The sequence below is a fragment of the Schistocerca nitens genome, chromosome 1 (assembly GCF_023898315.1).
Source record: "Schistocerca nitens isolate TAMUIC-IGC-003100 chromosome 1, iqSchNite1.1, whole genome shotgun sequence".
Lineage (NCBI taxonomy): Eukaryota > Metazoa > Arthropoda > Insecta > Orthoptera > Acrididae > Schistocerca > Schistocerca nitens.
In genome coordinates this window covers 152,834,122-152,861,094 of record NC_064614.1, presented here as the reverse complement: position 1 = coordinate 152,861,094, position 26,973 = coordinate 152,834,122, and the positions used below count along the sequence as shown (strand labels likewise).

The following is a 26,973-nucleotide window of genomic DNA, read 5'->3' as shown; positions in this document are numbered from 1 at the left end:
CTTTGATGTCCCTAGTTACTAGTTGGTATAAAAAAATTAGATAATAATAAATAATGAAAAAACTGTCTTTATGAATTTCCACTCTTCTCCACTTGTACAAGAACTTGATACAATATTGTACTTTGACAACACATTGCTGAAAGCAGCTGCTGAAGCTGAAGGTCTAGGGATTTGGGTACAAGACAATTTATAATGCAACTGTCATGTAAAAGAACTTGGAAAAAAGATTTCAAAGGCTTGCTGTGCTCGTCATGTGTTAAGCCAAAGTGCAAGCAGGTCAACAGTCATTCAGGCATATTAGGCATACTTCCATTCATTACTCTGGTATGTGCTAATCTTCTGGGAAAACTCAGCCACCAAGCATAAAAATCTTCAGGGTGCAGAAAAAAGCAGTCAGTGCTATCTGCAACCTGCAAGAAACTGGAAACATGTAGACCACATTTCATACAGCTGAAAATAATGAGCCTGCTAAGCCTTTATATTTATGAGTGTCTTCTGTTTGGCAATGAATATCTTTTAAACAGTAATGAACATATAAAACAAAATAAGTATATCCATAGCCACAACACAAGAAACATCAGTAATATCCAAGTGTCTCAGTGTCAAACAGTTTTGTATCAGGAAAGTGTTTCACATATAACAGTTGAATTATTCAACAGCTTATCTAGTGAGCTGAACATAAGAGTATGTTTAAATTTAACCTTAAGTCATTTCTGGTGGAACAGTGTTTTTACTCAGTAAAAAAAAGAAATTAAATTATAAATAGCAGCCTTGTAAATTGAATATGTAATTATGGTTAAATTCAGATTGTGTTCTCTCTCTCACACACACACACACTCTCTCTCTCCCCTTTTATCTCTCTCCCTCTCCCTCCCTCTCTCTCTCTCTCTCTCTCTCTCTCTCTCTCTCTCTCTCTGCCTTCTTCTTTCTCAAATTTGACTTCTCTTATATTCAATACACTATTTAATGAATCAAATGAACCAAATAAATGAAATATGAGACATTTACTTGGTCTCATGCAAGGCTCAATTCATCAATAAAACAGTGTTTTTACTCAGTAAAAAAAAAGAAATTAAATTATAAATGGCAGCCTTGTAAATGGAATATGTAATTATGGTTAAATTCAGATTGTGTTCTCTCTCTCTCTCTCCCCCTCTCTCCCCTTTTCTCTCTCTCCCTCTCCCTCCCTCCCCCCCCCCCCCCCTCTCTCTCTCTGCCTTCTTCTTTCTCAAATTTGACTTCTCTTATATTCAATACACTATTTAATGAATCAAATGGACCAAATAAATGAAATATGAGACATTTACTTGGTCTCATGCAAGGCTCAATTCATCAATAAACTAGGATCTTTATATTAAAATGACATATTTAACATGGTAGTGAAAACTGGTACTGGATAAATAAAACATTACTGTTAACACTCTTATAACTACATGTTCAATACAGCAAATTTAAAAAATAGTGATTTATTTTAGTTAGCAATATTTTTGCCCACAAAATTTAAATTATCTTGTATATACAGTTCTGGTGACCAACAAAATGTGGCTGCTGAAAATATTAAAGTAAGAAACAGAGAGCTTTAACAGACTATGATGTACAACATTATTGATGCAACTCACTTCCAAGGCTCCGTGTGATGCTGCAGTCAAAAGAGCCGTATGTCCATGTTTGTCACGGATTTCAATTGGAATATGGAGATCATTCAGAAGATATCTGACAACTTCCACTTTATTACAGCCAGCTGCATGTAACAGCAGTGGCTCATTATTATAGCCCTTTGCATTTGGATTGCCACCTTTTGATATGAGTTCTTTCAGTGCCTGTGCATAAAAAATAAAGCAAGTAAAAAATCCATTACATGAACTGTATGTAAATGTTAGTCAGAAATTTCTTTGAAAAAATATACAACAGAACTGAGTTTACATAGATAGAATTACATAAAACCGATTTTTTTTTTTTTTTTTTTTTGTAAATTAAATGGATTTATTGAAGGGTATTTCAATAACTGATTTGCATCTCTGCAAGCAGTACATTGTGCATGGTGGAGGGTGCCTTGCACCACTACTAGTCATTCTCATTTCTGTTCCACTTGCAATGGAGTGAGGGAGAAATGACCATCCATACACCTCTGTAGGAGCCCTAATTTCTCTTATCTTGTCTTCATGGTCCTTACACAAAATGTATGTTGGTGGCAACAGAATCATTCTGCAGTTAGCAGCAAATGCCAGTTCTACAATCTTTCTCAATAGTATACTGTGAAAAGAAACATGTCTCCCCTCCAACGATTCCCATTTGAGTTCACAAAGCTTCTACATAATACTTGCATGTGGACTGAACCTATCACTAACAAATCTAGCAGCAGTTTCTGAACTGCTTTGTAGTCTTTCTTTAATACAACCAAACGGGAATCCCAAACACTCAAGTGGTACTCAGGAATGGGTCACTCTAGTGTTCTATACAGTCTTCCTTATGGGTGAGTTATACTTTCCTAGAATCATCCCAATAAACTGTAATCCACCATTCACCTTCTCTACTACTGACCTTTCATACTCATTCTATTTCAGTAGCCAATAGCAAAATTCTAACCTTCCACCATGTGAGTATTTTCATCCACATGGAGCCAACTAGAACCAGTTCTGTCAATTACAGCCAGCAACTGATGTTTCCTCACCATTTGGACATCACAGCTGTACTCCAGTGATCAGTGCTCTTAGCCTTAGTGTTCTGTGCTATGGAAAAGTCATGCTGCTTATGAGATAGAACTCTGATTATGTACTTTGTTTTGAAGAGAGACTTTTCAATGGTCAAGATAATATAATCTATGCTATCAAGAATCTATCTCCATTTCGTTGAAGAACAACTACTTGTGACAAACTTTTCCTCCACTCCTTACTAAGAAGAATTTCTGGAAAACATTTATTTTCTTTTGTTTTACTGCGTCAGAAACAGCAGACTGTTAGTGTTTGAAGTTTACTTGTTCGAATAAACAAAGATTAATTATATCTACTTGTGATCTTTTGGAAGTATTCTGAGTGAAGAATACTTCACTAGGAATATGGAATCTGCCTGCTACCCTCCCTCCATGGTTCACAGGCTATCGTGTGAGTATATGGCAAGGACAGTTTCAAATGATCAATGTTTTCTAAATCCATGCTGATTTATGGACAGAAGTTTTCCTATATCAAGGTAGTTTATTATACCTGAACTCACAATGTCCTCAAGAATTCTGCAGAAAACTGAAGTTAAGAATATTGGTCTGTATTTTTGAGGGTCTGTTCTGTTCACATCAGCAGGAGTTTTTTCCATTCACTTGAGACATTGTGCTGGTCATGAGATTCATGATAGATGCAATATTGAAGAATACTTTCTGTAAAAACAAACTGAGACTCCATTCACACCTCATGATTTACTTGTTTTCAACTCTTTCATTGCTTCTTAATTCCAGAGATGCCTATTTCTATGTCTCTCATATGGGAGTCTGTGCGAATCAAATGGTGGTGAGCCTGTAGCCTACTATCCTCCTGGATGAATGATTTCTTTTCTTTTTCTTTTTTTACATGAAATTTAAACATCAGCTGCCTTCTATTGCCATACCAGACTGGTTGATTGCCTTCAGTCTGCTTAGTGTTTTTAAGTAGGGCAGAATTTTCTTGGATTCTCAGTAAGATCTTTTGCTAAGCTATGATTGTGGAAGTAGATGTATGCTTCAGACATTGATCTTTTTATAGATGCATAAAGTTCTACTAATTTTTGCCTGTCAACACTTCCATGTTCTTTTTTGAACCAAAAGTGCAACACTCTCTGCTTCCTCAGAATTTTCTGAAATTGGTTATTAAACCACAGTGGGTCTTTTCCAATGTTAATCCATTTACGCTGCACACACTTTCCAGAGTGTGATTTACAATCAGTATACCTGACCATAAATCCTTTGCTTCCAACATACTGGAACTAAATTATGTGCATACATTGTCTGAGTAGGATACTAACAACTGCTTGACTGCCATTTTCAGCCTAAAACCTCTCCTAGCCTACTTGATGGATTTATTAACTTCAGCAACCATTGTCACTATGATGACATCATGATGACTAATACCTTTCTCTATACTGACTATGTTGATAACAACAGGTTTATTTGTAGCTGCAAGGTCTAAAATATTTCCACTCTGTATGGGTTGTTGAACAAGATGCTCATGACAGTTTTCGGAAAATGTGTTCAGAACTACTTCACAACACTTTCCGTCTATACCACCTGCAGTAAATCCATAGACATCCCAGTCTATACCCAGTTGGGCACAGTCTCCTTCAACTAATACTGCATGATCAGGGTATTCCCACATTACTGAGCATAGACTTTCTTTGAATAATTTAACAACTGTTTCAGCAGAAACAGGTGGCCATTAAAAACATCTGATGATTTACATGAGTTGTGCCAGGCTTATTATTCACATACAGATAACTTTGCAGGCTCAGTTTCAACCTCTACAGACAAAATTTTCAATAAACATTCCTCCTTCTATGTCATCTAACCTGCCTTTTCAATGTATGTTCCATACCTCAGCAAATATTTCTGAGCTACTTGCTTCAGGTTTCATCCAGCTTTCTATTCCGAATTAATTCATGTGTGACAGCTTTGTTAGAAATACTTCAGCAATTTACTGTTGAAATTTTGACATTCAAAGTGTCTTTACTTCATACACAATCTGATTTCACTATCTGCACATCGAATGGCAAGTCTTCATCAAAGAACTTCAAACTATCACCTAGTCCAAAAAACTCCTAGTGCAGTCCACAAGAACTCTGCTGCCTGAGTAGGTGCTTCCTCTGTGTCGTGTACCCCAAACCTATCAAGGGTAGTCCCACAATTTTCCACAGATGAGACCATCCCAAGTAGGTGCTTCCTCTGTGTAGTGTACCCTTAACCTATCAAGGGGAGTCCTACAATTCTCCACCTCATAAAACAGGTCCAGAAGTCTGCAGCCAAGCCCATTACAGAATAAAAGGAACTTCTAGATGAGACCCTCCGAATGGCTTCAAACTAAAGGACCTCAATCAACTTTGGGTACAATGTTACAAAGCTCTGAGGGGTGCACGATACCTTACCCAATCATCATCATCATCATCATCATCATCATCATCACACTGTGTAATGGAGCATGTTGTAAATAAACAAACAAAAGGGCCAAGATGAAATACGGCAATTAAATGAAGTATCATGTTCTGCAGTACATTACTCACCAAAAATCAAACCTTTCACAATTTAGTATTGATTATTGTTCAATCCGAAAACAAACCTAGGTACAGTAGCCAAGATTAAACATTACTGTGCCAAATTATTACGGTTTACCCAGAGCTTGCAGTTGGCATTTCAGATGTCAATAAGATGAAACTCAGCAACTATAGTCTGATTACAATTACTTGAGAGTTGATACTTCATCTGTTGGAGATGGTTTCCTCCAATCAGAGTGCTCAACACCATGGTCAAATTTTTTGCTGCTGCCGAACTGCCAAGACAATTGGTCAGTTAACTTTCAATTCCTTGTTCAACATTCTTTCTTGACATGTTTGGATCCTGAGTCACACACACACACACACACACACACACACACACACACAATAATACTAATGAAATACCCTTGTTTCCCACACAACACTAATCAAACACTACTGGATACTTCCACGCAAGATGTGATTCAGAGTCACATATACAGTTACAATCACAGAAACCCACTTACATTAGATAAGCTTCGCACAACATGGTGTGATTGATAGCAAGAAATTACAATTTGCTTTTAGCACTGAAACTGAATTTTTTCCATTTTGTTTGCTTGTAGACGTTAGCTTTAATCACCATGAACAAAGCAATCAGGATTTTAGTTCTGCCTCAGGTTGTTGAGCACTATTTTCTTGGAAGACATGAGTTTAAATTCAGGGCAATAAAATGTTTCGTCTGATGCATTTCAGTCACTGGACATTTAAAAGCAGCTGTCATCAGGGCATTTCATATTCCTAACACATTGCGGCAGCCACTTCCAACACTGCTTCACCTTACACATTAAAAGCATTTGCAAAGTGGTCCACTGCGCTTGTGTGTCACCTATAACTAAGCAGTAGCTGGCAGCTGATGTAGCAACGCTGTAGTGGCAAGTGACAGATGTCAACTATCAAGGAATTTGGAGTATAGACGAAATACTGTATCCTGTAGTCTGTTTTTCACAAAAGATTATAATTGTCCTTTTGCAGTATGCCATGATGAAAGACTCTCAGTTGGTATGATGTCATTTGTTACAAACCAAACCAGCAGCCTAAGTTTAATTTTGATGTCACCTTGGCCTAATAAGTAAAAAGCTAATTGGATTTAGCTGCTTTGGGAGTCATTCCTAACCAGTGTGTGGCTGCTCAAAAATGTTCAACAAATGATAAAAGAGCTTTTGCAATAACTAATGCCAAGATGTTTTACACTGTTTGACTGATATATTCTGATTAAACACCCTTTTGAGGCAGACACTACTTTTGTCTCACACTTCTAATTATGCTTAATCTCATCACATATCAGAATTCTTGGTACTGTGTTACATGCTGTAACATGGGTTGAAGCACACAATCCTCATTGCAATCCAATGGGTGACCAGCATGATTGACATGAAAGTGAAAATATGGCACACTGTAAACTCGTAAAACACTTGTCAGAAATATCATTTGTCACAAATCAGTAATGTTTCGCTGATGGTCAACCCACAGTGGTGGGGACTCATTCTGCCAGTATGGCACAATGTGTATCTCATGGTTTTGCACAGACTCAATGGTTTCCAAACTCAAACACTCTTGACACTTCAGCAGTACTTGACAATTGATTTGGCCTATCATCAATTGGGAGAGGGTGAAACCTGGTGCCAGTACATAGTCTACTCCTTGCAAATAGCACCAAGGTGGCTGCCAAGCTTACTGTCCCCATCTGATAGATGAATCAGCATCAACAATGTCACATGCCCCCACTTCAGGAGGCACTGTAGCAAGATTTGGTATTTAAACCAGTATGTTGACACAAAGTATGGTAATCAGGAACCTTATGCCACCCCCTCTGCACCCCTTATCACCAGGATTTGAAGCGGCTTACCCCAGGGTTGAGCACCATCACACAAGCCTGCATTAGCGACCTTTGCCATAGAGGCAGGTTCATCCTCGCCCTAGTGTAAGAGTAATGAACATAATTTGCACAATCAAAAATTGCAGAAAGGAACAATGTAATTTTGACAGTAGAGTGCAATTATACATTATTTTCTCAAAATCAAGCAGTAGAAACAGTGTCAAAGATCAGTGTCTTAAAGTGTAAATGCAAAAATCTGCATGAAATGCTGTGAAATTCAAGTGCTAAAGGAAGTTATGTGTGAACATTACTGCCATAACACAAGCCAAAAATTTAATCATGAATCTTTTAGAGAAGTGTATTCTTGTGATTTTATGTCTGAAACTGCTTTTTAAATGGTTAAATTAGATGATTTTATGCGGGCCCATCAACTATGATCTGTACATGAGTTCCAACAAGAAGCAGCTGTTGAGTGATGGCATGCAGGCATGCCAAGAACAGAGATGGAGCAGCCACATCAAAGAGTAGTGAGTGGTAAGGTGAATCCACACACCACTTCAGCAAAACATGCAAGGAAGTTGGACAGTATAAAAGAACCACGCTGAATGTTGACTAAAGTGACCTCATGGAGCAAGTTGAGAGCAATGGTGGCACTGATCTTGACATCTACTGGTTAAACCTCAAACACACACAGTGGCACCACCTGGCCACAGCTCGGTGAACAACAACCACCACAACTCCACTCGACACCCAACCATCCAGCTGTGAGCAGTGTGCTGACCAACACACACAGCATCGGGTGTTGCACAAGGCCCTACAGCAGCCAGCTAGCAGCACACCAGATGAGTTGTAAACAAAGACACGTAACCACATTAAAGGTCAAATATTGCAACTTGTGCTACCATCAGTAGGTGAGTGAAGATGATCTGCTGACACAATAGTAAAATAAATTATGCTATCTTCAGATCGTATAAGTGACTTCATATTACACTCTGCTTTAACACAGAAAACTTTGAACATCATTTTCAATATTTTTCAAAATTTTGCTCTGAATTATAGTACGCTGGTAAATGCACATTTACAGCAATAGATGAATAGCTAGCAGCTGCAGTTCAGATGTGCTATAGCAATAAGTGTAAAGTTACAGGTTCATATGTTTTATTAAGTTATGCTGAGTATCTTATCTCAAGTTTTATGCTGCATTTTGATAGATGAAGTCAGTGTTTTATTTTGGTAGGCTTGTATTTCTTACTGTATTTAATGATGACAATTTTTTGTCAATTTGAGTTAATTGGAGTGAAGCAGTTAATTAATATTTAACTTATTGCTAATTAGGAAGAGTTTGGGTTACCAAAGGTTCATTAATGGTAACTGTCAGTGGATTGTAATTAATTACAATAACTTCTGACCCAGAGAAAGAGGCTGGGGATGTATTACCCAGGAAAATGCATTGAGTGCTGGGAGGAGGAGATGATTCAAGGATTAGCAAACAACCACAGATGGCACTTCGCTGGAGCACTCCTGATGATAACCCTTGTCTCTGATGAACACTCACCATTGAGGACAACATACTGGGTCCTGTTGCTTAAGGGGTCTTCAAGCCACTGACAGATCTGTGATCTGTGAACCAATTCCATGTGCTCATACCTTACTTAACAACCTACCATCGGGCACTGTGTCAAACAATTATCAGAAATACAGAAATATGGAATCCGTCTGTCACCATAGTTCACACTATATCAGGTGAGAAAAGGGCAAGCTCAGTTTCACACAAGCAATGTTTTCTAAATCCATGCCAATTGATTGACATAAGATTCTCGGCCTCAAGAAAATTTTTTTTATATTCAAACTGAGAATGCAATCAAGGATTCTGCAGAAAACCAATGTTAGAGATATTGGTCTGTATTTTGTAATCCTGTTTGTTTGCCCTTCTTATATACGGGAGTCACCTGCACTTTATTCCAGTGGCTTGGAACTTTGTGCTGGGTGAGAGATTCTGATAAATGCAAGCTAAGTAAGTGGCCAATGCTGTTGAGCATTCTCTGAAAAATTGAAATGGGATCCTACCTGGACCTCGTGACTGATTTGTTTTCAACTCTTTCAGTTGTTTCTCTGTGCTGGGAATGCTTATTACTATGTCATACTTATGGGAGTCTGTTCCATGGTCAAATGATGGTATGTTTATATGATTCCCTAAAACACCAATGAAACCAGCATGACTTAAGCCAGATCTGAATGAGGAACATTTACAATCAATATTGAAGAGATTTATGATCCAGATTTCTCAAGAAAACACAAGGATATTACAAGAAAACACAAGGACATCAGAAGAAAGAGAAGAGAGGGGTCATGAGAAAGAAGATAAGAGGCCATGAGAAAAGAAAGACATCATGGAGAAGATGTTAGGAGAAAGTGCAGAGAAGGGGGCACAGGAAAACAAAGAAACCAAAGATAACATAGAGCAGAAATTGTGAGAACAGGGAGACCTGAGGAGAGGGTTACAGGAATTTAATGAAAAAGCGAAAAGGGGCTTAGGAGAAAGAGATAGCAAAATGCACCTGACATAGATCAACTCAACAAAAATATGAGCAAGATGAGAGAAGACACAGCAGGAAAGGTGGAGCAAGGTATTAAGGGAGTTAAAATTGAATTACAGGGGAAGATCCAAGAAGTACAGACGCATCATGATCAAAAGATCAGAGAAGTAAAACAGATGCTACAACAATGTCATATGGTCATTGATGAGCTAGAAAACAGACAAAAAGGACCTGGCAATAAATTTAAAAAGGGGGTAGAAGTGTAAAGGCAAGAAGGCAATTATAAAGTTGAAGATGATATTAAGCAGTTGCAGGACGACATTCACCATCTGGAGGGTAAAACTGAAGAGATCAGTAAGAAGATGGTGATAGAAGGTACTATTACACAGGTAAACAGTGATAACAGGCATAATCAAACTAACTAAGGGTTGAAGTATAAATCAGAGGGGACATTGCACCCAAGGATTAAGAAGGGTTTTCCCAGTACATTTTAGAGATGAAGATTAAATTCAGTTTGCAGATAGGTGAAATTAAGGATGAAGCTTTCACTTGAGGGGTTGAGAAGAAAGAAGAAGTTAGTAATTATGACAAATTTGTGGGAGAATTCCTGAAGAAGTACTGTCCCAAGAGAAATCAGTGGGCAGTGTTGAAGATTTACTACATCGCATATCTCTTCATACATAGGGGCGTACCTTGAGGGAATTTGCTGAGCATTTATGGGAGCTGAACAAGATGTTGGAGCAACCATTAAATGATGACATAATGATATCTGCAATAAGGAGCAGTTGAGCCAAAGTATACAAGAAAACCTGTCAGGGAGCCTGATTAAGAATGGAGATACATTGATGGACGTATTGGAGCAGTTACAATCCATTCAATTAAAGAAAAACAACCAAACAAACAGATAAAGCCAATGAAATCAATTTAACATCCCAGTAAGTTTCAGGGAAGGGGCAGTGGTCATGGATACAGGAACCATGGTAATGGCTGTCAATTTGACAATGATCACTAGAGACAGAATGATTCAAGAAATTATGGGAGGAGAGAAGACAGACAAATAGATCATGAGGTAAAAATTGAAGATGTTTGGAGTACAGGAAACTAAACAGAACTCTAGATGCAGCCTGGTTGGGAATGAAACCTACTAGAAGATCTAATGGAGCAAAATGAGCAAATGTCCAAAGAAACCATATTGCCTATGGGTGAAATCAAAATGAATATTGATGCCCTAGTAGACAAAGAAAGTGAAGCATGTCCTCTAACCCACAAGCAATATGAACAAATACTGAATGCAAATATCAGTTTATTAAGTTTTCCAGGAATGGTGTGAGAGTTGTGAATATTGTAGGTGCCAATTGCAAACCCATTAAAGAGCAAGTGTTGGTTACCTTTAAAGTAGAGAGAGAAGAATATGAGGCAACCATTTTAGTAGTGCACAATATGAACATGTCAGTTGTTTTGGGTATAGACTGGTTGAATGAAGTGGAAGCACTCCTAAGTTTTGATGAGGGCACTGATGAAGTAAAATGGAGAAGAAAAGAAAAGATGAAGTTAGCTTTTATGGGAGAAGATGAAGCAGAAGAAGGGGAAGGATTTAAGTGGGTGAGCTTATGTTCTGAAAGGGAGTCCACAGTAGAACAAGATAAAGAGCTGGAGGAAGAAGGTGTGCTGATATCTATGAGGGGTTGGTGCAAAAAGATCTACATAGGAAAGATACGATAGGCAAGAAAGTGGAAGGGATGGCATACTTGGATGAAGAGGTTTGGAGGAAATTAGCTACAGCATTACAAAAGCATTGTAATGTTTTCCCTCAGAAGCCAGACGTCATGAGAGGACTGAAGATTAAGGACCATGAGCCATTCAATATTAAACAATATTCTACTCCCCAGGAAAAAAGGAAGCAGTTGAAGAAGAAGTACAGAGGATGATGGACCTTAGGTTTATAAAAAGATCCAAAAGTCAGTATAACAGTCCCCCTTTTGTAGTGGATAAAAAGGTTGGTACAGTAAGGATGGTGTTGGATGCATGCATGGTGAACAGAACCTTTGAATTAGTGTGGGACAGAGCAGAGATAATAGAAGAATTGGTTTAAAAATTTCAGTGAGCAAAAATATTCTGTAGTACTGACTTCACTGTTGGATATTGGCAAATACCTCTTGCCCCAGAATCTTGCCGGTAGACTGCCTTTACATATGCCAGCAAGAGTTACCATTTCAAGGTTCTGCCATTTGGCCTTACTGTGTCCATCTTTGAGTTTCTCAGAGCACTGGATTATAGGTGAAGAATGCTTAAGAAATTCACTGTCATGGATGATATACCAACTGCAAGCAAGTCATGGGATGAACATTTGCAGAAACTAGATGTAATCCTAGAAGCATTTGAGAAGACAGGGGTGCTGGCAAATCTGGATAAACAGAATCTGATAAATCACTAATAAAATTCCTAGGTCACATAATTTAAGATGAAGGTATTTACCCAGATCTGAGTAAGTTGGGGGCTATTAGGCAATTTCCTACGCCAAATAGTAAGAGGCAATGCAGGGCGTTTTTTGGTGTCTGTGAATTCTATAGAAAATTCATCAAGGATCCTGTACTCAGTGCCTCAACCTTGAGGAAGCCAACAAAGACAAAGATGACCTGGAACTGGGGCAAAGAATGCCAAGAGGCATTTGAAAAGATTAAGGAAACCTTGTGTAGTATGGTGATACTGTACCATCTTGATTTTACTAAAGGCTTCTGTTTAGGTGCAGATAGATCAGATTATGGATTTGGCATGCAGCTGTATCAAGTGGAGAAAGATAGGGAAACCAAAGTGATGAAAACCCTAGCCATTGGTAGCAGAGGTTTAAATGCATGAGAAAGGAAATATTCTATTACTGAATGGGAAACACTAGCAATTCTATGGGGCTTCAAACAATGCAGTTACTATTTGGCAGGAGGACATGTGAAGGTAGTTACTGGCCACAAAGCCCTGGCATTTTTAACCACCAGAAAACTGAGACAGAGTTGATTAACAAAGTGGGCACTGGTGTTACAAGACTATGACTTTGAAGTGCTATACACACCCAGTAAAACCAATGTAATACCTGATGCATTATCAAGACTATCAACTGATTCATGAGGGATAGCAGAGAACAGACAATAGGTTGCAGAAATAGGAATGAAACTAATGTAAGGAGTGCAACATGAAGAAAATGTAAAAAGGTACTATCCACATTAAGATAATGGTGACAGCTGATGAAGTAGATTCAGAATAGTCATAGGGAATCAGCAACTCTTTTGGTGGTATAGCAGGTGGCAACTGGTACTATCCCAGCCAGGTGAGATTTTACTTCCTGTTTTAGCTTTCACTACTTTCCCAACTTTCCTATCCTCAGATTTAAGAAAATTGTGGAAATTATTAAGTAGACTAAGCAATGGTTGTCCAAAGATTTCATTTGTGAACAGTTTAGCAAAACATGTAGTACCTTCATCATACTATCATGAAGTCAATGTTAAGTTTGTAATTGAGATAGCAAAGAGTCCATAATTTGTGTAATTGTTCAAAATCAGACTATAAGAACAGTAGTGCCAGAAAGAATAGAGGTAAATGCCAGATCTGAAGGAAACATCTACCCAAATTTTGAGGAAAGCTTATTAGTATCAGTAGAGAATTATATAAATTTGTAAATTTGTTTCATGAGTCATGAAAGGGCAGAGGAGCAGTAATGAAAGTAAAAAAGATAGCAGCTGATGGTTGTGACAAATAGGTAAAACATGAAAATTGCATATAGATGGAGAGCTACTTGTTTATATGAATAATAAGAAGTGTAGGGATGTTTTATATAATAGAGTAGTTATGGGTAGAGAAGTTATGAAGTGTAGAAGCATTTTTGTGTATTTATTGAAATTATTAAGGAGAAATAGATGCCAAAGTGGTATCTAAGTGAACGGAGGATGATACTGAGTTTTAGAGAGCTATATGTAATGGAGATTTATGTGAGTTGCCAGCCCCGAAACCTTTCCAACAGCAAACCAGAAATTGAACCAGCCTTGAACAGTTCAGACCTTGGTCCGAACTTGATCCACCATCACTGCCTCAAAATCATCCCATACAAACCTTCCAAGAATTCCTTACATCCAGCATTGCCTCACAACCCTTTCTCAAGATTCCATCCCTGTGATTCAAACCGAAATGCTGTCTGTCCTTAAAACCTCAAGCTCCTCACAAGGACTAACACCTCAATCCATTGAACTTCTCACCCCACCCAAACCAAGCATGCCCATCTTTTACCTTCTTCCTAAGATCCACAAACCCAATCATCCAGCCCATCCTATAGTTGCTGGCTTCAAGGCACCCACCGAATGTATATCTGCCTTAATTGATCAACACCTGCAACACGTACTATAAAAAATCTCATCCTACATCAAAGGTACCAACCATTTCCTAGATCATCTGAAATCCATGCCTGTCCCACTCACACCACACACCTCGCTCTTATCACCACTGATGCCACCTCCCTCTATACCAGCATCCCCCCATGTACATGTCAGTCAGTGTCCACCTGATTCCAAACCTATGAAATCCTTCCTACTCAACTTAATCAATTTTGTACTTACCAACAGCCACTTCACCTTTGAGGGGCAGACATATAAACTGATCAGGGGTATGGCATTGGGAATCAGGATGGCTCCTACCTATGCCAAACGTTTAATGGGTCACTTGGAAGGGACTTTCCTGGGATCCATAAGTCTTCAGCCCCTGGTTTAGACACACTGATCACATCTTTACAATATGGACTCATGGTGAGGCTGACCTGCTAAAATTCCTGGAATCTCTGAATATCTTTTTCCCAATTAAATTTCACACAGTCCTATTCCACATCCCATGCCACTTTCCATGATGTTGATCTCATCCTCACCAAAGGTCACCTACACACTTCTGTCCACATTAAACCTACCAACAAACAAAAGTACTTACATTTTGACTGTTGCCATCCTTTCCATGCCAAACTTTCCCTCCCATACAGCCTTGCCATCTGAGGCAAATAAATTTGTTGAAATGCAGACTCTTTACAGCAATACACCACCATTCTCACCTCAGCCTTCACTGCATGTAATTACCCCACCAGCCTAGTTAAAAAGCAGGTTTCCCAGGCCATGACATCCAATCCTGGTACTGCTGATCCCTCCACACAACAGCTTCAGAGCACACCATTGATGACTCAGTATGATCCTGATCTGGAATATGTTAATCAACTACATCAACAGGGCTGTGACTTCCAAAAATAATGCTCTGAAATGAGATCAATTCTGTCTGAAATTTTGCCCATCACACCTAGAATAGATTTCCACTGGCCTCCCAATCTCCACAATATTCCTGTCAGACCCTATGCTCCTTCTGCACCCATCTCTCTACCCTATGGCTCCTACCACTGTGACTGTCCCCGCTGCAAGACTTGGCCTTTGCACCTTACAACCACCACCTATAATAGCCCTATAACTGGCAAAACATATAGTATCAAAGGAAGAGCCACAAGTGAAACGACACGTCATATACCAGCTATTATACAAACACTGTTCAGCCTTCTACATTGGCATGACTACCACCAAATTATCAATTAGGATGCATAGGCATAGGCAGAAGGTATATACTGGCAACTTGCAATATCGTGTTGCAGAGCAACATGACACTCGTGACCTCGGCACCTGTTTCACCACGTGCGCCATCTGGATTCTTCCCCAGACACCAGTTTCTCAGAACTCCACAAGTGGGAACTTGCACTACAACATGTGCTTGGATTTTGCCACCCACCTGCCCTTAGTTTATGTTAATTTCTTCTGTCTCAGCTTCTCTTCACTGTAGCTACTTTTTGCTTCACTTCATTTTAGTTTTCTACACCTTTCATTGTCTTTCCCGTCTATTTTTCAACACCCCCGACCACCTCTGTTACGTATAATGCATTCAGCTTCTCACTCTTATTAACCTGTGTGTGATGTTTTAGTAGTAATCTCCATGTTGCATATTAGCCTGTCTTCCACCTTTAAGCTCTCAGGTTTTCAAATCTCATCAAATGCAATTCCCAACAATCAGTCTTGCCTTCTCATCCCGTAGAGTAAGTCTCACCTGACCTGAGGTTCTGTGTGACTTTTCCAAAATCTACCCCTTTTCCTAGACCTCTCCAGTTCTTTTCCTTCACTCTTCTTCTTCCCGTTCAACCCTTCTGCCTGAAGAAGGTGCCACTGGCTCTAAAAGCTTGCCAATCAGAACAGTCTTTTATGTGTGTGTTCTGCAGCTGCTAGGCGAGTAGATTTTTTATCTTTTCAATTAAATAATTTTATCAAATGATAGAGGTGATACAGATGGCATACATCTACAGTACAAAGTTACTAAAACATGAGAATTTTGCCTCTTAAATACTCCAAATGTAAGGTATTTAAAAAATTAAACTACAAAGGAAGCACAAAACATCTAAGTAACTAAGTCCTTTCTACTTAGAAGTTAGTAATATAATACACAAATAATATACATTCCTGGTGGTTCATGAAACAAGACTGCAATTGACAAATGATTAATCATGAATTTGTTCCACAGATCCTACATGAAGGTGGACTTTGTAAGGATATGAACCCTTAGCATCATTTAGGGTGACAGGTGCGTGTGTGTGTGTGTGTGTGTGTGTGTGTGTGTGTGTGTGTGTGTGTGTGTGTGCGCGTGTGTGTTTCATTCTAGTTTCTAGAAGGGTAACTCCAAAAAAAACCTTCAAGGTTTCTTTCTTTTGTTCTTGCCTATCGACTCTTTTTGGTGAGTGGTCTCCTTTAATCTAAAAGTATCTGCATTCTAGAAGAACTTTTCTACAATATACATATGCAAATGGACAAGTGCAAGTAGGACTCACATTCTGAGGATTCCAACTTAATTATGTATATAGATCATTCATATATAGGTTCTAATGAGTGGATGTGCAAGTACCAAAATACATTGCATAAATGGCCATATCTTTTGACTACACTGACTTAGAAACTTAAATGTTTGGCATCACCAAGGGATCACAGACCTTAGAACTTAAAATAAATTTGAACTTGATACCTCTACTTGTTCCTAGAGAAAATGGGTCTTAACAGACAGACAACAAAGCAATCTTATTAGGTCTTATAATTAAGTGTTCCCCTGAGATATTTAAGTCCCTTTTTATTATCTATGACAATAACCAAAGCAGACAAAATGAATTAAAATTTGTGCTGCAACCAGGTCTTCTTGCTTGCTAGGTAGAAATGCACTCAGCTTAGGTAGTTCATGCAGCAATGTTGACCATCATACTGCGGTGGTGTAATGGTTAGCATTTCTGCCTAGCAAGCAAAAAAGACCCGGGTTCGAGTCCTGGCTACAGCACAAATTTTAATTCATTTCATCTGCTTCAATCATAATCTTATTAGGGTTCCACTTTTACTGAATGAGATATGAAATCCTAAATTCCAATGATTTATTATTATTAATGTTGATTCCATTATGCTGTGAGTTCCACAGTTTCCTTAAATCAAGGGGCAGTGGTCTGTATCTGGTGGTTCTCACATGCCCAGTTTGGACAACCAGTGTGGGCTGCAGGTGCCACCTTGCTGACAGGTGGCCAGATGCAAACTTTGAAAGAATAGGCAAAAGAAGATGTTATGATGACTTTAACTGAAAGTAATTTTAATGTGATGATTTTTCAGTTAGTTCTCTTCTGTAAGAACTCATGCACCAAGCAGAGCTGATTTAAGCTTCATGGTGATAATAATAAGAAACAATGAATATTATTCTCAATTTCCTCATTGAAATTTTATTGTCAACTGGAAGTCAACTAATTGAGCAAGGTTCAAGAATGGGGGAATTAACTGAGTTTAGTTTGTAAATATGGCCTGAAACACAAGTCAAGTTGCAAACATTTAAATAGGTGGTTATAGTTCTAAAGTAATACACAAAATATGAACCTTCAAATTGTTCAAAGACATAGACAAAGTTAGGCATATACATAGAAGGTAAAACAACTGTTGGTATGTGCATAAATATTTAATTGGTGTTAAACTTCTATAAATTATTTGTTCTCATCAATACTAAATTTTATATAGTAACATTAAATGGAAGGATACTGCTCTGAAAAAGCTGTAGCTCCTTCAGTTGCAATCAATATCACTGCTTATTTCCTGCTGCTATTTAATATCCACATGGCTGCTCATATACTTAAGACAGAGCAACAGTTATATATGCGCTATTAGAATAGATGTCTGTTTACTATAGCACTGCTACTAGTCATGCAATTACTAGGAAACTTAAAGACTTGAATCTAGATAAGCATTGATTTATTTACTTATTTTTCATCCATAGAACAATGTACATTGTATGGATGTTGTCAAATGTTTGTACAATATTTATTATTAATATAAACATTCCTCTTATAGTATTTTAGTTAGTTCTACTTTTCTAATCATATCACAAAATTGTTGCATAGCGCAATGTTTGTGAACATTAAGTTACAATCTGCAATTATTTTAAATATTCAATTGCAGTGTAGTAGCTATTATTTAGTAAATACTTTTTAAGGCTTTGGCTAAAGGTGTGTGGACCATTTGCATCTTTTATTTCTTGTAGCCGTCTGTTGTACAATATTATACCACAGTATAATAGAATATTTTTATTTTCTGATTTATTTCTTCTGTTTGGATGTAAATACTGTGTGGATTTGGTTCCATGATCGTGTATTGTGCTTGTGGTTATCACATATAATAGCACTGGTCAACACTCATTTTCTTGCCAAGGATATTTGAGTGGCTTTAGGATGGGTTAGTGGTGCTGAGGACGAATATAGCAACCATTTATGCAGTTTGGCTCTAGTTTTTTAGATAATGCATGATTTATTCAAAAAATTAGAAAAAATTGCTAATACTGAACTCGAGCGCTACAAACTACAATGAAAAAAGAAAATAATCTTTATAAATAGCTTCTATGAAAACCTGATAGGCATTTGTCCACGTATAAAACATAATTGAAAAGTTTCTCTATAAGTATATCATTTTCCGTCCATGACGAACCGCTTCCTGCACGCTTTCCTTTTATAGGTCTCTTCAGAACAGTCATGTTGCAGATTCCAGCAATAATCTGCCATCATATGCCTGTCCCATCTTCCTTTATATCTTTCCTCTATTCCTTTCATATCTTGATGGAACCGCTCTCCTTGTTCCTCACTGAAATCACCTAGATTACGAGGAAATCGATCCAAGTGGCTGTGAAGGAAGTGCAATTTTATGTTCATGTTAGCTCCTAAGTTTTGAAAGTTAGTGAGCATGTTTTTGACCAGTTCCTCGTAATTGGGAGCTTTATGATTGCCCAAAAAACATTTTACAACAGCGACAAAACTGTTCCAGGCCGATGCTTCAGTAACAGTCATGACACTTGTAAAATTGGTATCGTTGATGAGCCTGCGAATTTGAGGACCATCAAATATTCCTGCCTTAAGTTTTTCACTACTGAGTCCAGGGAACGTATTGCAGATGTATGTGAAGCAATTAACATTTCTGTCTAAAGTTTTGGTGAATTGCTTCATTAGTCCTAACTTAATATGTAATGGTGGAAGAACAATCTTGTCCCTACTAACCAGAGGTTCATTAATGATGTTTGCTTCACCAACAGCCATATGTTTCCTTGGAGGCCATGTTTTCTGCTTCCAATGTTCGTGCTTTGCCCTACTGTCCCACATGCAGATAAAACATGGGTGCTTTGTGTATCCACTTTGTTGTCCAAGCAAGAAGTTCACCATTTTCAAATCAACACAAATCAACCACTGGTGCTGCATATACTGAATTTTCTGCAGAACCATCTTGATGTTAGCATATGCTTCACAAAGTTTTGTTGAGTGGGCAATTGGAATAGATGCGTAACGATTGCCATTGTGTAGGAGAACACATTTTAAACTTCTAGTGGAACTGTCTATGAAGAGATGCCAGTCCTCTGGTCTATATTCCGGCAGCCCCAATTCAAGTAAAAGTCCAGGTATATTGCTGCAATACACTATAACCTCTTCTTGGTTGAAGTATGGAAGAAGGTTTTCTTCTCTCGTCCGGTAAGCTGTTATTTTAACACTTGGATGAAGACAGTTCTTTTCCTTAAGCCTGGATGCTAAGAGTTCTGATGCTTGCTTTGAAAGATTGAGTTCTCGTATCAAGTCACTGAGCTCCTTCTGGTCGAACTGCTGGGGTTGTGTCTCACGTCCTTCGTATTCCGAACCACTACTTGTACATTCCTCGCCATGCACATCGTCATCTGATGATGTTAGCGTGGGTAATGTTGTGAAGGTTGGTACAGGAACATCGTTGCTGTGCACCACCAGTCTTCTTGCTGACTCCAAATCGGGATATTCCCACTTTCGTTTTTTGAACCTATTAAAACCTTTCACATTAACAATGCAAAAATAGCAATCATCTGTATGGTTCTTCTGCTCTCGCCATACCATAGGCACTCCGAAGTTTAAGCTTTTCCTTTTTCGTTTTGTCCACTGTCGTAAGCACTCCACACAGCATTTACAAACTTTATGGGGTGCCCACGCCTTGTCTTGATCTCCAAGTTTAATTCCGAAATATGCCAGATACGCTTCCTTCACAAAATGAGTGATATTCTTCCTGTTCTTTTGAAGAACGTATTCACCACAAATGTAGCAGAACTCATCTGGATGGTTCACGCAAAGACGGCGTGAAGAACTAATGTTTTCCTAAAACAAAATTGCACAAATACTACATATTATGCAGAACTTTCTTGTATTTGCATGTCAATCACATCCAACAAACATCATTAATTGTTTTGTGTGAAATGAATACTCACCTCTTATTTGCTACGTCACGATGAAAAGGTTCTATCTCCTTGAAGCTGCACTGCACATGTGTGTGACTTTCGACCATCGCCATTTTTCTTGTTTACACTGAACGCTACCTATCGGCTGTTGCGGGGATTACCTCGGCCAACAAATGAATGTCGAGTACCGCCGAATTCAAATCTGCACAACCCTCAATATCTTCAACACACGCACCGCACAACAGGACTTAACACATGCTGACAGTGTGATGTTTGCATGATGTAATCCTCAACCACACAGATGCACTCCCTGAGCACAATTGTTTAATAAAGATAGTACAATATCACTAATTAAAAAACAGGTAGCAAATACATTACACCATATATGGACCCTGCAGTCGATATTATCCACATGAAACTCTCATTTCCACAAATAACCTATATCTCAAAAACCAGAGCCAATTTGGAAAAAGTACAAATATACTCGGAATGAGTATCATAACAATATCCCATTTTCGTTCAAACTTCTCTGGCAACGAAAAAAAATTTTATTTTGTAGAGCTGTGTAGTCAGTAATAACACACTTTAAATATCATAAATGCTTTTATTAGTCACGAAGCAAGAAGAACAAAACATGCCCGAACACAAGTTGTGCACCAAGAGAGAATATAGAACAAAACTGTCAGTGCAGAGCACAGCAGAGGGAAGCCTCCTCACTTGAACTCATAATCATCATGCCAGCACGGTGGTTGAAGACAGCTGCCAGCATGAGAAGTAGGCATGTCAGAAACCACACTCCAACAGTCCTGTGTGGCCAACTGCTGCATAGGTGGCGGAACGTCGCTTGATGTCAGGGGTGTGATGTCGGGAGGTGGAGCGGCAGTGACGTCAGGCAGTTTGGAGGCCTCAGAATGCAGGTCAGAGAGGGACCACACCGATTTCAAGTAGTTAACGGACACTGTCTGTGGTTGTCCATTTAGATGAATTATGAATGTATTCATGTCGCAACACAATATGTGGTGAGGGCTCGAATAAGTTGGTTTCAAGGCCACAAGGAGTTATCACGCAGCATCACAAATGCACATGATGCAAGGTCCTTGTGGACGAGCACTGGTGGCGTGGAACGTGGGCATGGCAGGAGGGTGCACAGGAGAGCAACATGTGCATGAACCTGTTCAACAAGGGCTGAAAGATCTGTAGTATCAGCTGACGGTGCATCCTCCATGAACTCTGCTGGGAGGAGGAAGAGTTCTCTGTACAGAGTCTCAGCCTGCAAAGCATTCAAGTCCTCTTTATGGGCCAAGCAGATGGCAAGCAAGACCCAAGGCAGGGCCTTGGACCATAAACCACCATGGCACATAAGCACGGCCTTGAGGGTTTTGTGCCACCATTCGACCAAGGCCATTCGCCTGTGAGTGGTATGCCATGGTGTGGAATTTAGCGACACCACAGAGCTCACTCACACAGTCAAGCAAAGAGCACGGATTTGAACTGTCATCTCTGATCAGTCATGAGGGAAAGAGGACAGCCGAACCTCGCGATCCACATGGATACGAAAGAGTGAGTGATGGTCTCGGCTGTAATGTCGATGAGAGGGACTGCCTCAACCCAGCGGGTTATGCGGTCGACGATTGATAATACGTATCTGTACTCCTCGGAAGTGGACGTGCCGAAGGCAACCTCTTGGAACATTGAACTTGCCTAATGGAGGTTGAGCATGCCTGTCGAGCTTGCTACGCTGGCATGGGATGCAAACACGGGTCCAAATGCGACAGTCATGCTTCATGCTGGGCCAGATGAAGTGTTCAGTAACCAGCCTTGTCGTGACCCACATTCCAGTTTGGGCCAAGTTGTGCAAAGCATCAAAGTCCCCAGGCCAAAGAGTGGAGGATACCAAGGCGTGATGAGTGCCCGTAGAGGTCACAAAGGACTGGGGTTTTCAACCCTTGCAGGACATGAGGTTGAACAGCGAGAGATGACTCATTGTCCGACCCTAATCACTGTATATCGATGTCTTCGGTCTGAAGTTGGGCAAGCTCATCCTAGTTCAACGGAGTGGTTAGCACACAGATGTGAAATAGGTAGTCTGTCACAACATTCTCCATGCCATGAATATATCAAGCGTCGGAAGAGTGCTGACAGATACAGTCCATGTGGCGGAAACGTCTTGGTGGAAGGTCCTTAGCCAGGTTACAAATAGCGTCCATGAGAGGCTTGTGATCTGAGTAGATCATGAAGGTTGCCCCTCGAGGTCACTATGGAATGGAAGTGTTTAGTCACCTCATACACTGCGAGAAGCTCACGGTCGAAAGTCAACCACTTACACACTTACACTAGCTCTTAGTCAGTTTCTTGGAAAAGAAGAACAGCAGTTGGGTGGAGTCGGCGGTATGATGTTGTAAAACAGCACCAACGTCTGAGTCCCTGGCATCAGTCCTGGTCAAAACACGGACCTCAGGGTAAGGGTGGGTGAGTGTGATGACTTTGGCGAGGGCAGTTTGAAGATTACCAAATGTGTTGAGCATTGGGTTTGGCCCAGTCCAACTTGTGTTTCCCCGTGGTGTTTCTACCAGAGAGGGCGTCAGTGAGGGCCAATTGGATAGAGGCAGCCTGAGGTATATGGTGGCAGTGAAAATTTTGCCTTACCCAGAAAACAATGGAGTTGAGCATAATCTTCAGGAAGTGTGAGGTCAAGTGTAGATGATTTGATAGGAGAATCCGTCAGTCAGAGGTCGTCAGCAGAGACAGTATGGTCTAGGAACGTAGCTTATGTGGAACAGAGTTGAAATTTATTATGGTTGATCACCATGCCATTGGCAGCTAGGGCCGAATGGACTGCATTGATGTGGACTTGATGCTCCTCAGCAGAGAGGGCAAAGATCAGTATGTCATCTATGTAAGCGTAAGCAAATGGCAGGGGTAGCCAAGTCGAATTAATAAACCGCTGCCATGTCTGTGCAACATTTTTCAATCCATAAGGCATGTAACAGTACTCAAATAGGTCAAAAGGTGTGATGATGGCCATCTTCAGAATATCAGGCAGGTGCATAGGGGTTTGATGGTACCCCTTCGAACAATCTAAGACAGAGAAGAACTTAGAACCATGTAGTAATTGCGTGAAACCCTGAATATGAGGAATGGTATAGTTGTTAATAATTGTGAGACCATTAAGGAACCCGCAGTCCCCTCACATGTGTAATGAGCTGTCCTTTTTAGGAACAAGGTGGGTAGGTGCAGACCAGCTACTATCAAAGGGGCAGATCATACCTGAAGCCAACAAATCCTGAATGATTTCTTTTGGATGCAGAAGTTTGGAAGCATTAAGGCACCTAGCCTTATAACGTACAGGTGGACCGTCTGTAGGGTGAGTCCTATGACAAATGCCATTACTGATGGCCAATACCCATGATGGGAGACCAGTGAGGAGGCAAAAGGAGGTCCAGATGCAAAGAGGGTTCATTGACCTCGCTGGGTTGGGGCGGTGTGGTCGGGGTGTCAGCTGTAGTCGATGAAGGAAGGCATGTCACAAAAGACATGCAATGCGATGAATCCCAAGTAGCATGAATAGGCGTGTCTTCCAGATTCACCTACAACGATGTGGAAATGGCAGCAGTCAGTGGAATGCTCGACACAGGAGCAATGTTGTGAGAAGACACAGTAGATATGTGTGTTGGGTCACCTCATTGCAGTTCTGCAGATAGGCGATGTGTCGTACGCCATGTGTGTGACAATTCAGCAGAGGCAATGCAGGTGCGTAACGCATCATGCTGGGTGCAGAGTTTGTCAATTTGTGATCATGCATCCAACAGTCAGAGAGCAGTGTAGTAATGCGCTCAAGCAGAGATGCACAAGTGGAAAGCATTGCCAAGGAAGTGGAGAATAAAGTCATGCTGAACTCATTTGAGCACGGAACAGTAGAATCAGATGCGTGGCGGAGTGCAGCGGCCTGCAGGTCAGGTGAAAGTTCATAATGGTGTAGGAAGTCCAACCCAATCACAGGTTCATCCACATCAGTGACATGGAGAGTCCAAGGGAAGGTGTGGACTGGTGAGAGGCAAAGTGACATCTTGCTGGAGCCAAGGACCATAATAGGAGAGTGATTTGCAGCAATAAAAGCGAGGTCGGCAGGGGAAAGCACGTTGCCGGGGTGTTTGGCCAGGATAATGCTGAAGTCATCACCAGTGTCAACGAGAAAGAGGGTGCCCGATGACAAGCCAGTAGCATAGAGGTGTCGTGCCACTGGAGCGAGTGGTGTGGTGTCGGACGGTAGGCACCGTGAAGGAGCACGGTGAGAAAAGGCAACACCTAAACGTGCCAGGAGCACGGTGAGAAAAGGCAGCACCTAAACGTGCCTGCTGGAATTCTTTGGGTAGGTGCAAGGCGTGCGACAGTTGCATGAGGTGTCCCTGTGTGCAGCTTGGTACCAGCATAGCAGGTAGGCTTGGAGATGAAGTGGTGTGGAGTGGAAGTGCGCCGCAGCTGGTTGCGTCAATTCTGGTGGCCGCTTGGGCTGTTGTTCGGGCAAGGTTGGCTGCCGTCTGGAGGCTGCAGGCAGTACCTCGTGTAAGCCACTAGGTGGCAGTTCCTGGCAGGCAGCTGAGGAGCTGAGGCGAACACACTGGCCTCTGCAGGCCAGGCGTGGAACTGAAGGTGCAGGCATGCCAACTGATGGTGATGGAGATGTTGTGCGTGACAGTTAGTGTAGGTGATGAATGATAGTGTAAGCTCAATCAGCCATGCGTAAATGAACCTTGAGTGGGTCAGCAACATGAGACATCAGATGAATCTGTAGATCCAAAGGCATTTTGACCATCGACAATGTCCAAAGTATGGCATCAGGTAATACATGAGCATCATTTAAAACACATAGGTGCCACCAAAGCTACGAAGGTGTGTGCTCATTGAGGTGCTTGTTGTGAATAATGTGGTGGATAGCCTCTGCCAGGGTGCAAGAAAGGTGCTTGATAAGCAGTGCTTTCACCGTCGAATATTTGTGTGAGGCGGGGAGTGAGAGGAGAAGGTCATTGATGAGGTCTCGATGAGCACGGTCGTGACCCACCAGGCAGACAAAATGTGCATCATCGTCCGAAATACCATGGATATCCAGTAGGTAATCCAGTTATGCGAACCTACTCTTTATCTTTTTGCAAAGCAGGCAGCTTACGAAACCTGCCGGGTAACACATGTTGAGGCAGCACCAGCAGACAAAGATTTGAGCGAGCAGAGCAGGACACCTCTGACACCTGAAGTGTAGCAGCGGTGGATGGTGCATCGCCTGAGGTCTGCGTGGGGGGTCAGTTGCACAGGAGTGAACAGGTGCAAAAGGTGACACAGTGTGTCCCAACTGCAGGCCTGATGATGAACAGCCAGTGCCGCTGCAACCACGGGTGGAAGGCGGTCGCGACGCAGACACAGGGAGGTTGACCCAGTAACTGGCACAGGTGGAATGGCTGGTGCAATTATGAAAGGGGGCAGAAGGTGATTGTGGTGTAAAAATGGAGTGCTGGCTGTGGAAAATGGCACGGTTGAGGCGACTGGCATTGCTGAGATGGCGTGCTGGAGGGGTATTGTGACACTAGGCATATAAGAATGTGCAAACCCATGCATAGGAATGTTTGAATCACAGTTCTTGAACGTTGTCAGCATATCAAACCAAATCAAAGGCATCTGCATAGCTGAGGGGTAAACCAAAACATCCTTCACAGGGTTATCGGCCACGATGTCACAAGGTGGCATGCACTGTCCATGTAGTGGCCATTGGTGCATAGTCGCACTTGATGGTGAGCCAGTTAAGGTTAAGTGTCCACCGGCATTGCCGGGCGTAGATAGTTGTTCACTTTTAACCAAATGCATATTAGGTACACTTGAACAATCGTGGTCACAAGCACAGTTAATAGGAAGCATAGCACTAGTGCCAAAAAAAACTGGTAGATCCATTGTTCCGAAGACAATGTGGGCTGGCACACAAAGTCATTTTTTTTAATGATGAAGAGAAGCAGAAACTAACACACAAACATACGATGATGATGTTGGCGTCACCACTGTGGTTATCACGTGTTGTAGGTTGGTAATAACACATTTTAAATATCATAAATGCATTTATTAGTCATGAAGCAAGAAGAACAAAACATGGTTGAACACATGTTGCACATGGAGAGAGAACATAGAACAAAAATTGTCCAAAGATTATACAGTCAAAGATATGGCACACTACGCCAGAGGAGCCACATGCTATTTGTGGTGTACAGATTAAGATTTTTCTTATGTACATGATGTTTTGATAGATTTATTCACACGGAACTGTCAAATTTCTAGCTTTTTGAATAAACCTTTACAGTGTGCCCTGTTACAGCTATTTGTTACTAATCGTACAGCTGTTTTCTGTAGCTTGAAAAAAGTTTGTATATTCCCAGCACTTATTCTCCAAAACATTTGCCCATAACTGAGGATTGAATACATATATCCAAAGTAGGCAACTTTGAGGCATGAAATGCTGTACACAGGTGCAAAGATTCACAGGCTATAACATGCTGAGGATAGCTTCTTTGCCAA

The 26,973-nt window shown here is 40.5% G+C and overlaps 1 protein-coding gene across 1 annotated transcript in view; it reads right to left on the bottom strand.

Annotated features, from left to right (window-relative positions):
• Positions 1-26,973, bottom strand: part of LOC126243870 (serine/threonine-protein phosphatase 6 regulatory ankyrin repeat subunit C-like) — a 383,629-nt gene that overhangs the window by 291,162 nt on the left and 65,494 nt on the right. Inside the window, exon 3 of the mRNA XM_049948195.1 lies at positions 1,620-1,820. Coding sequence (XP_049804152.1) covers positions 1,620-1,820 — 201 coding nt within the window. The remainder of the gene's footprint in view (positions 1-1,619; positions 1,821-26,973) is intronic.